The following is a 13,742-nucleotide window of genomic DNA, read 5'->3' on the forward strand; positions in this document are numbered from 1 at the left end:
AGGGGAAGCAGGGATACTTGTTGTCATTTTATGTATTTATCACTTACAAAGCTTTTTAAAAGTTTTCTTTACATTTTTTAGTTTATGCACATTGTCTGTGATTTTCCACAGTAGGCTCTAAAATTCCACAAAACCTCCAAACTATTTCATTGTTAAGGACAAGCTCACGAATAATCAAATTATGAAAGATAAATCCATGAAAGTCAAGGTTTGGCTTTATATTGCTTTTGCATGGATCCTGCCTGAGAGACAAAAAACAACTCCAAAGTAGTAAAATTAACAAAGAGGAGGACAGACTGCTTGCAAAACAGTCTCCTGAAACTACATGTGTGCCCTGTAAAAATATCTTTGATTGCATTTCCTTGTTTGTTTGTTGTTTGCCTCTCTTAATGATTTCTTCATTAGTCACCTGTCTTTCTTTAAAACAAGCTTCATTTATATACTGCTTCATACCGCCTAAGCAGTGTCTAAGCGGTTTACAACTGTAAGCTAATTTCTTTAAGTAACTATACTAGAAGAAATTCAGTTGATCTTACCATTGTGTCTTCTGGTATAGATTTTTTCCTCCACATAATTTTATTCTACCTGATAGATGACATTTTGTGTCTCTCTGGGTCATCATACACTCTGATTAGACAATAGTGTGATCCTGGGGGTTGTGTATGGTTCTTGAGTGGTTTTGTAGACTCTGTAATACTGCTATAGCACTACTAATGACTTGGGTCTTTGCAACTAGGATACACAACAGGACAAGGAGTGGCAAGGGTATTTCCATAGCTTGCCTGATTCACTGACTTCTTTGCTTGTACTGCTGACAACTGCAAATAATCCAGATGGTACGTATCGCCATCCAAGGATATTTATTTCTTCTTTTCACATTCCTCTTCACAGTTAAAAGAATACGGTACTAATATGAATTGGCTCAATTCTTAAGTTACGTGTGGTTACATGGGTTGGTGGTTTCACCCCTTTCTTTCCTGGAAGAATAGAGATAAATTGATTCACCACCAGTCATGTCTTACTATACCATTACAAAAGAATGCTCCTTGTCACTTTCCTTGTCACATGTGGCTTCTTTTGATTATTTAATTTCAAGTGGGTAAAAATAGGCCAATACACTTATGAACTATAGAGGCAATGCTACCTGTGAAGGACTCTTTATGTGCTTCACTGTTGTAAAGGCCCAGTACAATTCTCATTGCCTCTTATCATTCTCCAGACAATCTTGGTCCCTCAGAACCCTTTCAAGTGTGTAACATGCAGAGAGGAAACTGTGGAGGGGGAGGATGCCATTTTTCACCCTGTACCACTCCCACTCTGCAAGGGCTACCTGTCATGACCAAAACTGATACATGTTATATCTGAACTGTTGTGCAGGACACTTCCATCTGGGTCTGACCATCACAACTATCTACACCTGATTTTGCACATTCAAAGGATTTCAGGATTTTGCAGGTGCATTTTTCAGACACAATATACTTAAACTTCCTCTTCTACCTTTTTCAGTGATGATTCCCGCCTATTCAAAAAATCGAGCATATTCCATTTTCTTTATATTCTTCACACTAATAGGTAAGTTGGATTTCATTCCCTCCTCCTCCCTGAGGAAACAAGTACTACAAGATATTAAATGTAAAGTTTCCATTTGTATATTTCTCTGTATATTTGCAAGTCACATTTTGAAGACTTAAAGCAAGCATTGTGTTTTTAATAAAATATACATAAAAATGGGGTAGTTTTTGAAGCTGAGACTGAAGAGTCCTGACAAACTCTAGTGCAGGGTTGGTGAAAGCGATGCTTCTCTGATGGCTGTAGCAATCAAGATAGATTCTAGTAAGACTGACATGACAAAGAGAGAGAGTGCCATCCTGAGCAGTAAAAGAAGTGTTGCTTGATTTTCTTGGGTCACTGAGGTGCAAGCAGGTTGCTGATTTTTCCTTATGAGCTGGCAACAATATAAGGAACCATGCTCCAGATAAAGGTGGAAAGTCAGCACTGTTTTAGTGCTAGTTTTTTTCAAATTCAAAAATAAAACTATTGGCTGAATACACACCAGGCAGACAATTTCCTTAATACTTCCAGTCATCTGTTCTGTCCTGCATTCTGCCCTTAATTTTTGCTGCCACTATAAAGAGAGAAGAAAATAATCTTTAGTAATAAAAAAAAACATCTTCTGGTTTATACATCCACTTAAAATAAGTCAGGTTAAAATTTACAGTGCATTTACACATCATGATATTATTTAAACCAGTCTTTAAAAAATGAATATCAGGATACAGGCTAAATTGAACTTAAGTGCCCTTAGTAGCATTATAAATCAAGTTAGTCAAAATTTAAGGCCTGTTAATTTTAGCTGATAGTCAAGTTCAACTAACAGCATTTTTTCATTATTTTTTCTCCAACTATGTTAGAACAGGCAGGGTTTAAAACATGATATTCACATTTGTGGTAAAATATGTTGTAGGAAACTGAAGCTTTAACCGCTTGCCTTGCAAACTGTTTTTGTTTTCACTCTCTCTTTTTACAGATTGATCTCTGTTCTATCTGTAGGGAAACAAACATATGATTGCTATTGTGAAAAAGGTAAAGAAATGTTATTTTTCTTACAGGAAACTTATTTCTGATGAACTTGCTTACAGCAATAATATACAATCAGTTTCGTGGATACCTTCTGGTGAGTGACATTAAATGTTGCCTAAATTTTATAATGGGTTAGATGAGGGTGAAGAAATGGAGGTTAAATCCAGACAAGATAGAGGTCCTGTTGATCAGTAGAAAGCCTGATTTACGATAGGAATAAATCTGTCCTAGAAGGAATTGCATCCCTACTCCTTGAAAGATACAGTTCCCCTTGATGTTGTGCTGTTTCTAGATCATAAGCTGATGGTGATGTTAAGGAGTATATTTGGTCAGCAATGTTTATCAAACTGTGACTGTTCCTGAACCAGCATTGGTTATATCACATTTAAACTGATGCAATCAGCTGTCTGTGAAGCTTTCCTTGAAAAGCCTTCAGAGGTTTCAGTGAGAGCAAAACCTGGCTGCTAAGGTGCCACAAGGGATCGTGATCACCTCACTCCAGTACTGAAATGGCTGTACTTTTTGCTAGCTGTTTTCTGGGTTCACTTCAAGATGTTGGTTCTAGCCTTTCAAGCTCTAAACAACCTAGGGCTTTGTTGTCTGATTGCTTGCTGTGGTTTCAGTAATCCCAGGTATTAAGACCAGTGGAATAGGCCATTCTGAAGATACCCTACTTGCAGAGGCCCACATGTCAGGCAATGGGCTTTGTCTTCCATTACTCCCAAATGCTGGACCTGTAACTGGCTTCCTACTCCCTTGGCATTTGAAAAGGGCTTCAAGGCCAGAACTATAAAAAGTTACTTGTTTGAAGCACAGCTCTCTGAACCCTGCACAAAATATATCATGCAAGCTTTCAAAGCCCCACTGGCTTCTTAATTAGACAAACATTTTAAAAATCATACAAGAGAAGAAAAGTGACAATGGGCTAGGAGCAGAAGGGTGTGAAAGAGTGGCTCAAGTCTGCTCCTACCGCAAGTGGGTCGGGACTGCACCAACCACACAGACTGCTCTGAAAGTGGGCTGCAGCTGCAGGAACCAACCTGCACCGCCAGGAGCCTGATTATCCCAGCTCCTTTTTGCTCACATCCAAAGGACCAGAGCACGGCTTCAGTGAGGCTTTGGGCTTTGTTGGAGGCATGCGTCATTTGAAAGCCATGCCTCTAAAGTGGCCAGAAGCCACTTCTTTTTGCCTGTTTGTTCCAGGCCAACGTTAGCATCACAGATCTACATTTTATCTCAGAAGTTACTTCTATTGTCAGTTAAGATGTTCTGGAGGGATCTCAGTGCAAGCAGAGGCCATTCCCCTTATAAATTATCATTCCTTATAAGTAGTCCTTGGATTTTATATTGTGATCTGGCAAACTGTTCTGGAATGTTTTTGGTGATTGATTTACTGACTGCATGCCTTTTCTTTCTTTCCTTCTTCCTTCCTTTAGAAATCAGTTCAATCCTCACTTTTCCGGAGACGCTTAGGAATCCGGGCTGCATTTGAAGTTATGAGCTCTCTGAAAGAGACATCGATGAATAAGAATATGTAAATTCAAAGCACTTTAAATAGCTAATGTTGTTTCACAGTTTTTTGGGTCATGCTCTTGTGGTGGATGTAAGAGGAGCAGAAACCTAGTTATTTCCTACTCATATTTTTTGCTTTTTCTTACATAGCTATCGTGTCCAGTCTGAGGCCATAATTCAAGTACTCCTGAAAGTAAAAATGGATTCTTACTGTAAGGAAGCCATAATTGTGGTAAGAATCTTTAAAAACAACAACAACAACCCTAGATACTGCCTTTAGCTCACAATGAAAATATATGGACTGGCACATGAAATCTGTATGTTAAGTATATGTTTCTGTTGCACATGCAGAAACTGGAGTCATATCCTCCAGGAGGACTGTCAGCTTCTCAGTTCCAGACACTTTTTGATGAACTTGACACCCACAAAGTTAAAGAGGTATGAAGCATCATTCTTGTAGTCTTGATAATGTGCAATTAGTAGACTAGTAATCCTGCTGGAGGGATAGACTTTACTTCCTGCTCTGTTTGGAGAAATGGCTGCCAGAGTTGTTTCAGCACTATGATACAGAGTGTACCGTGAGTGTGCTATACACAGGAACAAGTCTAAAGCTTGCACACCACCTTCTTGTCTGCATACATAGAATATACAATCCAAACTGGACTGCGTTCATTAGTGTAGACTCCCATCTTCCCTCCTTCCTTCTTTCCTGTCCCCCGAATGATCATGTGGTGAGTTTTCCTGAGAAAACTTACAGATAAGGAGATGGGTTTAAGTTAAACTTTGTATGCCAGGACAAGACATTCTGTTGCACCAGGGCCTGGATGAGTGTAATATAATTGGGCAGTGAAAGAGAATATCTAAAGAGGATTTGTGTGCACCAAAAATGTGTAGAAAAAAAAAGATATGTGTCAAACGGGCCCTAGGTCAAGTCTAGGCAATCTGGTGCTCTCCAAATGTTTGGGGCTGCAACTCCCATAAGCCTCTTCTAGAATAGCATGTTATCAAGGGCCATGAGAGCTGTAATCAAAGACACCCATGATGCTTACTACTGATCTAGATGATATGGAAACTTTACAGAATATTTTCCCCTACTACTTTTAGCTGTTTTAAGACTATAAATGATCCATAGCATTATTTATCAGGTCCTATTTTTCATACTTTGAAAAGAATCAGCTATGAAACGGTGGTTCTTGATAATGTTGATGGCCTATGAGAATGGCACACTGCAGAAATAATCCAGCTCTAGACTGCTTTAACTGCCCTGGCTTAATACTAGAAAATTGTGGGGCCTGTAATTTTGTCAGATATTTAGCCTTCTCTGTCAAAGAGCTCTGGAGCCACAATAAGCTACAATTCCCAGGATTTCCTAGCACTGAGTCAAGGCAGTTAAAGTGGTCTCAAACTGGATTATTTCTGCAGTGTGTTTTGGACCAGTATTACATGGGGTGGGGTGTTATCAGTACGCTGATGACACCCAAATTTATTTCTCTATGTCTTGGGCTACTTAAGTGATTAAGGAGGTCATCTCCCCCCTGAATGACTGCCTGAAGTCAGTAATGGATTGGATGAGGGAAAATAGACTTAAGCTGAATCCAAATAAAACAGAGGTACTCGTGATAGGTAACCCCAATCCGGGTATGGAGATAAGTTTGCGAGTTCTAGATGGGGTTACACTTCCCCTGAAAGATTGCGTCTGCAGCTGGGGGTGCTCCTGGATTCGTCGCTTCAACTGTCTTCTCAGATTGATGCAACAGCCAGGAGTGCCTGTTATCAGCTTCAGCTGATACGCCAGTTGCACCCCTACCTGGAGCAGCGGGACCTAGAAACGGTCGTACATGCTCTGGTAACCTCTCGCCTTGATTTCTGCAATGTGCTCTACATGGGGCAACCTTTTGCCATGTCTGGAAGCTCCAATTGATTCAAAACATGGCAGCCAGGCTGATCGCCGGAAAATCCAAGTTTGACCACATTACACCTATTTTAAAATCACTGCATTGGCTGCCTATTAGCTTCCGGGCACAGTACAAGGTGTTGGTTATCACCTATAAAGCCCTACATGGCCTGGGTCCAGTCTACTTGAAGGAACACCTCCTCCCATACAATTCTTCCCGCACACTCCGATCCTCTGGGAAAAAACCTTTTACAACCTAGAAAGACCAGACTGGCAGTGACCTCCCGGAGGTCCTTCTCTGTCACCGCTCCAAAAACCTGGAACGACCTGCCAGTAGAGATTTGCCAATTATCCTCACTCGAGGCTTTTAAAAAGGCGACAAAAACTTTTCTCTTCCAGCAGGCCTTCTCCGATTGATAATGTCCAGAACCAATTGAATCCCCTTTTTATTATTTTTCTTACTTGTGGTTTGTTTTTAACTTTGATGTATTGTATGTATTTTTTTAAACTGTTTTTTTTTACTGTTTAATTTTATAGTTGGGAGGGAGGGTTGGGTTGGGATTTTGTGGGGCTTGTTGTTTTTACTGTTGTATATTGTATTTTCTCTGTTGTTACTCGCCTCGATCCTCAATCGGAAGAGGCGGGATATAAATAAATATTTATTATTATATATTATTATTATTTTATTATTATTAATCTCTCCTACCGATTCTCATAGCTCTTTTTCCTTTTCTTTTCATCCTTTTCTCCATCTCACTTTCTCGCCCTTCCTCTTACTTTTACACATACTCAAACTTTCTATCACTTCCCCCAACCTTCTTCCACTTATTTGACCTTCTATTCTCTCTCGTCTTCATTACTTCTAATTGTCCCATAATACTCTACCCATACATACTTAAACTTCCTCCCTTGTCTTCTCTAGGATTATGTGCATTGAAGTCAAATACACCCTGAAGGCACCAAGTTGAGGAAGGCTGGAATATTACCTTAGAATAATAATACTACACTTGTCCCTCCATATTTTCTAGGATTAGGGGCAAAAGATCTCCATAAATATGGAAAAACGGCAAATAACAAAAATACCATGTTTTTACCTGAGAAAACACCTCTCTAGGAATCTCTAGGTCCTCCAGTGCAACTCTGTGGGCAACATCTGCCAGACATTGACCACAGAATTGAGCTGGAGGAGCTACAAAAGCCTAGTAGATTATTCTCTCTAGGAATCTCTAGGCCTTTGAGTGCAACTTTTAGTTAAAGTTGATCATAGAGTTGCACCGGAGGACCTAGATATTCCTAGAGAGAACATATTAATAAAATTTGTGAATAATGAAATCCACATATGGAGGGATGAGTGTATACATTTATTTTCCAAAACAGTAAGAAACAGCAATCTTATTCAGACATTATGAGAATGTATGTGCTGACCCCATCTGACCTCCTTGGGTTGACAGGACTATTTTGAACAGAAGCAGTAACTACATTTGGATTTTTAGTTGACTGGTTTACTGTAACTGAGCCTAGCATCCAGTCCTTGTTCACATTTCTTGTTCAAGTCAGGAAGGTCTGCAAGATACCATACATACTCATGCATACTTTGATCTCATGTATAAACTGAGGACAGGTTTTGGAGCCAAAATTATGGATATGACCCATAGATAATTTGAGGGTAAAATTTAGGAGTATGTAACAAAAGATGTAAAGGAGCACACAAAGGACAGTAAGGGCTGTTTGACAGTGGAAAAGACTCCCTCATAGTGTAGTGGAGCCTCCTTCCCTGGAGGTCTTTAAACAGAGGCTTGATGGCCATCTGTCGGGGAGGCTTTGATTGTGAGTTCCTGCATGGCAGGGGGTTGACCTGGATGACCCTTATGATTCTATGAATATTAAGAATTCTTAGCCAGTTAATTCTTCTAGTGCCTTCTCAAATGACAAACTCGTTTGAAAAAGTATGAAAAAGTCTTTAGACTTTTAATGTCTTTGTGACGCATTTTAAAAAAATCAGTAAACGATTGTGCCTCTGAGCTCCACTTTTCTGTCTCTTTACATTTCTCTTCATTGTCTCTGAAGAGTGTCTATGTGCTTATGCAGAAGTGTAAGATTGCCATAAAGGACCTTAGTGATGCTTACGTGAAGTTAACACATTTGTGTAAACTTTGGAGACATAGTGCTCTAAATCCTTTTTCCAGCTAGAGCAAACCTTTTGAATTATCTAACTTATACAAATGTTGATAAAATAAGTACATACATAAGTGTCAAATAAAGTCCCCATTGATTCAATGGGTCTACTTCATTTAGGACTAAAAATTAGATTGAAACCATATTCTTGAATACTGCATAATACCTAGAGAACTTTGGTTAGTAGATAATTTAAAATAGAGTAAATTAATAAGCATCTTGAAAAATTAATCAAACTGATGGGCATGCATATTTGTTTTCCCTTGCAGCGCCCTCCCATGCCAGATTATCGGTCACCATTTCTACAGAGAATTCAGCTTATCTTTGGTCATCACTACTTTGGGTATTTAGGCAATGCTGTAGCTGTAGCAAACCTTTTGTCTCTGTGTGTAAGTATGCAAAGGTTTAATACATTTCTGACTTCAGAAACAAATAGCTAGTATTATAATCTCTTCTGTAAATTGGCCTACATTGGTTCAACTTCTCTTGTGTAAGAACATAAGAGCCCATATGGATTTCAGGAAAGTCTATTTGTAGGATATTCTTTTTTGCCTCCCAGTTTTTCATACAATTGAAGTTTTAAAAAACCCTTTAAAGCTTAAATTGTGGCTGCAGAGCTCTGGAATTGCATGAAAAAAGTTGAAAAGTTGAAAAAAAAAACAAAGCAAAACAAAAAACAAAAAAAACACCCAAGGCATGCTGGGTAGTGGAGGGAGGGAGGAGACAACCTTGAGCAAAAGGGCAGGAAGAGAGCACGGTGCGGGCAGCAGCCCCAGTCATGGGAATGAGAGATGGCTGCCTAGAAAGCAGTATGTTCCCAGTTTATTCATACAAGTGTGACTGTAGTGAGAAGGGCTGGTGTAATAATGTCCTAAATAGCTGTTGTACAATGATGTCACCAGCTAATCTTTTATAAAGATCTAATGAACTAATAAATGTTGATAGCCAGTGTGATATAGTTGTAGCACACTCAGGAGATCTTGGTCTAGGTTCTGACTGAACCATGAAACTCAGAGTAACCTTACGTAGACATTCTCAGTCTGACCTACTATGTAGGTTTGTTGTGAGGAGAAAAGTGAGGAGGAGGAAGTGAAAAGGCAGATTAAATAAAGAAATATGTTTGTTGTACCCTTCCCCCAAGAATCTCATATTAGGCTATAATTGGCCTAATAATCTAGTAATGGTATGAATCTAGATCCTGTCATTCTTAGTCAGGGACTAGGGCTAGGCAGTTTGCCAGGCTAATTACTTCTCTCCAACTTTGGAGATCCCTGCAGATATAGCTGTGAGCAAGTGGGAAAAACTTTGTTTTCTGCCTTGCTCTCTACGGAGCTAGGGATCAGTTTCTTGTTTTCTGTAGTGCTGGCACCACTGTCTTTCTAATAAATGATGCATTTTGATTTCTTTACACATCTGTCCAGTGATGTTATTGGAACATTATCTGTCACATAAAAGGTAGGTAGTTAACAGTACTTGACTGTTCTGTTGACCAGAGTGCAAAGCCCTAAATTAGGAATTTTTTGGCTCTGCAGATATTGGACTGCTATACCCATCAGCCATAGTGAATGGTGAAGGATCATGGTGAAGTAGCAGTCCAGTAACACTGGGGATGGGCAAGTGTTCTATACTCCTGCAGTAGTACCACATAGGTCAAATGAACAACTGCACCAGACATAAGAGAGTAATTTTTTCCTGCCCACCCATCATGCAGGCTGCAGAGATGTGCCACATCCAAATTGGAAGCAGTATAATATCATACCCAGTTTTGTCCCAAACCTGAGATGGTCCCTCCCCCCACTGAGGGTCAATAGGCAATACCACCATCAATTTGTAACAGTTTGACTGTATTTTGGCATTTTGCAGCTGATTTGTCAGTTAAGTTCCCTCTTCCATGTTTGAAAATGGAGGAAGGAATCTGGGGCTGATCTGTAGACTTTGAGTGACTGCAGAGTAGGAGCTGGAGCTGCATATGCATTTCTCCTCTCCTGCCAAAGGTGGTACTTGGTTGGCTGATTAAACTTATTTATGGTCTAATTCAAAGACATGGCTGTGTTAGTTTGGAAAATCAGTATGCAGAGGGATCTTGTAATACCTTTGAGACTGACTGAAAGAAAGAAGCTGGTAGCATGAGCTTTCGTAGAGTTGAGCCTACTTCCTCAAATGCATACTTACAGTTTGATGAGTAGAAAAATTATTGTGTGTGATAGATTAAAAAATGGTTTTGACACATTTGTTATGTTGTATTTTAAAATTTCAGCACCTATTGATTTGCTGTTTTTCCCCACAGGTGGTCATGGTAATAGAAGCAGATAAGCCACCTGCTGAGAGGGATGACTTCTTTTTAGGGGTGAGGTCCTCTTGTCTTCACATGACATTTTTTGTATGGTGTCTTGCAAATCACAAGTCTTAACTGCATCTTCCTTTTGAATTTTCAAGGTTATAAACTGTGTCTTCATCTTCTACTACCTCTTGGAAATGTTGCTGAAAATAATAGCACTGGGATTAAGAAGATACTTGTCATATCCAAGCAACATCTTTGATGGTCTTCTGACTGGCGTTCTGATGGTGAGTATTGTTGTACAGTTTCTACCCCGTTTAACAAATAAACTGGAGACAATCTGCTGGTTTGAGTATACAGGATAAGAAGACACGTAAAATGACCACTATTGTAGTAGGAGGACAGATCTAACACCTTAGTGTGTTTTTATATTAATGTCATGGGTGGATATTACATTGCTCTTAGATATAGATAAGTGTACATAAAAAAGAAAAAAGAAAGTTAAGTAAGTTTGTTAAGGACAGTTAACCCTTTCCTCAAATATGACATGAATACTTGGATAGGACATTAGTTTCAACTTGCATTCTTTGGTTAGGTCTCCTCTTTGTTTCCTTTTCCCTTCACTCTCTACATCCTCCCATCTGATTTGGGGAGTCTTTCAGCTTCTGGAAGGCTTTCAGGGGAGAGAGTGAATGCATGGGGCCATTGGTAGCCATTCCACATTCAGGTCAGTATAGCCCGGCATACCCTACAACTTGGAAAATTTAATCCATAAAAATTATTATAATTGCTATATTTTTGCCTTTCTTTCTTCTCAAAGGTTTTGGAGGTGTCAACATTTGCTGTGTATGGATTTCCTCATCCAGGCTGGTATGAATGTTTTGTAAACTATTGTGGCTACTCAGGAATTCATACCACTTATCGTTTTGCCATTTGCTGAAACATTGGGATGTGCTGAGCTAGGTTAAGAATTCACCAGCAAGGGAAGTCTCTTGTTTGCCTTTACAGCAGAGCTTGGAGATATTACTTTCTTGAACTACAATTCCAAGAATCTGCTAGCCAGCATGAGTAGTGGCCATATTGACTGGGGAATCCTAAGAAATGTCAACCACCAATTTAAGGTTTTCAAATACTAATTTAAATCATCTTAGGGTCGAATATCAAAAAAATTACATAAAACAGTGGTCAGGAACAAGTTGCCCTCCAGATGTTGCTGGATTGTTATTCTCAGCAGCCATAGCTAACATAGCCTGTGATAAAGGATGAAAGAAGTTGCTGTCCAACAACATTTGGAATGCATACATTCCCCATTCCTGACATAGATCTTTATTCTTTTTTGAAATATTGGTATACACCTCTCACATGATTAATGATTATGCCTTTAGTTGGCTAGAAGAATGGATGCAGTTCATCTTGCTGGTTTTCTCACTCAGTTTTTGCTACAAGATTCGTCTTTTTGTAGGAAACCCGAAATGTTAGGCTTGCTATCTCTGTGGGACATGGTCCGTCTAGCAAACATGCTGATTGTCTTCAGATTTTTGCGCATCATCCCCAATATAAAGGTACTACTGGCTTGCCATGTAGACTTTTATTTTAATTTGGTTTTCTTAATTTTTTTCCCATGCCTGTTATGAAGAGCACTAAATATTCTTTATCTTGTTTACAGTTTATGTCTTTAGTTGCCAGCACACTGCTGGATTTAGTGAAAAATATAAGAAGCTTTGCAGGGATCTTGGTGGTAAGTGAGAATGAAGAATAATTCATATTTTCTACAAAATACTTTCATCAAGTAATTTTGGCAATGGCAATAGTCCGTGTGAATCTTGGTAAAATTAGAATTTTGATTAGTCTCATGATTTTGCATCTGAACTTTTTAGTGTCTGTCTTTTCTTTCAACATTTCTTTTGCCTTTAATCATTATGTTTAACCAATAAATAAATAAATAAATAAATAGTTGTGTAACTTTCAGAACTGATGCCAGCGTTTACTTCTTTTCTTTAACCTACCTCATCCATTTTTCTTCATATTGGAAGCTTGTGATTAGATACTGTTTTCCTTGTTGGTCATTTGATAGCCAGTCTGTGAGGCATTTAGGCTGAATATGCATTAAATAAACGAAAAAATCCCTTCTAATGATATAATGCTTGAGGTGTAGGATTTGTTCTTTGGAGTATTGGAGGGTGGGAACTCTCCGGTTCAAAGAAGCTATGTATTTTCTCTTAGTCCCAAAGATACCTTATTGGCTTCTTTTTGCTTAATGTCATTTAAAAAAATTTATCAGATGCCTTTTCCTATGGCATTGAAAGTATCTTATGGTTAGTAGGCATTCCTGACAGTGGGCCCATACAGACAGGCCAAAATAAAGCTGCTTTGGGTCACTTTGAAGGTATGCTGTTTAAATGACAATGCATCTTTAGAGGCCAGAAGCTGTGCCAAAGCTGTGCTCCAGTCCTTAGGAGTAGAGCATGGCTTTGGCGTGGCTTCTGGCCTCTTAGGACACATGCATCGTTTAAATAGCATACTTCCAGTGTGACCCGAAGCAGCTTTATTTTGGCCTGTCTGTATGGGCCCAGTGTTATAATGACCAGTTCTTTTGTACAGCAACAGGACGCTATGTGAGTTAGACCTGTGCAGTAGAAAAGCTCTTCCAAAGGATGCTCAATCTTTTTCTTGCCTGGAGTGCCACAGGTCAATCTTTGTTTTCCCTCTAAGCATTATTATGAAAATAAACACTTTCCAAGTTTATACAGTCTTTGTTAATGGCAGTTTTAGGTACAGTTCTAAAATTCCTTTGGCATATTGTGCTTGTGATTCTTGAATTTTATTGGTTCCATTATATTAAACTGTTAAAACAAAATCAGATAATAAAGAAAGAATTTTGAGTCATCATGCAGTGTGAGGCTCCACTTAATGGTAGATTTAGGAACTGCAAGATGAAGATTGCCTAGAAAGTGATGGTCATCTTCAAAATAGTTTGGCAGATAATTCATAGGATTTTTCTGTTAAGGGAAACATAAGGCCCATCAAGACTTTCTCTCAACATTGTCATTTTACATCTGTCGGATATGCTTTGATTGGGATTTCCTGCATGGCACGGGGTTGGACTGGATGGCCCTTGTGGTCTCTTCCAACTCTGTCATTCTATGATTCTATGATTCTCTGCCAAAGACTACTGGGGCCTCACAAAATTACAAATCCTAGGAGTTAAAGTGGTGTCAAACTGCGTTATTTTTACAGTGTAGATACTCCCAATATGAGGAAAATGAAGAGAAGCTGGTGGTAAGGAAGAGAGTAAAGGGGGGA

At 39.0% G+C, this 13,742-nt stretch overlaps 1 protein-coding gene across 5 annotated transcripts in view; it reads left to right on the top strand.

Annotated features, from left to right (window-relative positions):
- TPCN2 (two pore segment channel 2) overlaps positions 1-13,742 on the top strand; it is a 44,806-nt gene that overhangs the window by 17,457 nt on the left and 13,607 nt on the right. For all 5 annotated transcript variants that reach the window (XM_042476160.1, XM_042476180.1, XM_042476169.1 and 2 more), the window contains 12 exons: positions 737-836; positions 1,507-1,572; positions 2,610-2,674; positions 4,017-4,114; positions 4,243-4,324; positions 4,444-4,530; positions 8,431-8,550; positions 10,449-10,508; positions 10,598-10,726; positions 11,260-11,309; positions 11,902-12,001; positions 12,106-12,177. In XM_042476160.1, coding sequence (XP_042332094.1) covers positions 737-836; positions 1,507-1,572; positions 2,610-2,674; positions 4,017-4,114; positions 4,243-4,324; positions 4,444-4,530; positions 8,431-8,550; positions 10,449-10,508; positions 10,598-10,726; positions 11,260-11,309; positions 11,902-12,001; positions 12,106-12,177 — 1,029 coding nt within the window. The remainder of the gene's footprint in view (positions 1-736; positions 837-1,506; positions 1,573-2,609; positions 2,675-4,016; positions 4,115-4,242; positions 4,325-4,443; positions 4,531-8,430; positions 8,551-10,448; positions 10,509-10,597; positions 10,727-11,259; positions 11,310-11,901; positions 12,002-12,105; positions 12,178-13,742) is intronic.

The sequence above is a fragment of the Sceloporus undulatus genome, chromosome 1, assembly GCF_019175285.1.
Source record: "Sceloporus undulatus isolate JIND9_A2432 ecotype Alabama chromosome 1, SceUnd_v1.1, whole genome shotgun sequence".
NCBI lineage: Eukaryota > Metazoa > Chordata > Lepidosauria > Squamata > Phrynosomatidae > Sceloporus > Sceloporus undulatus.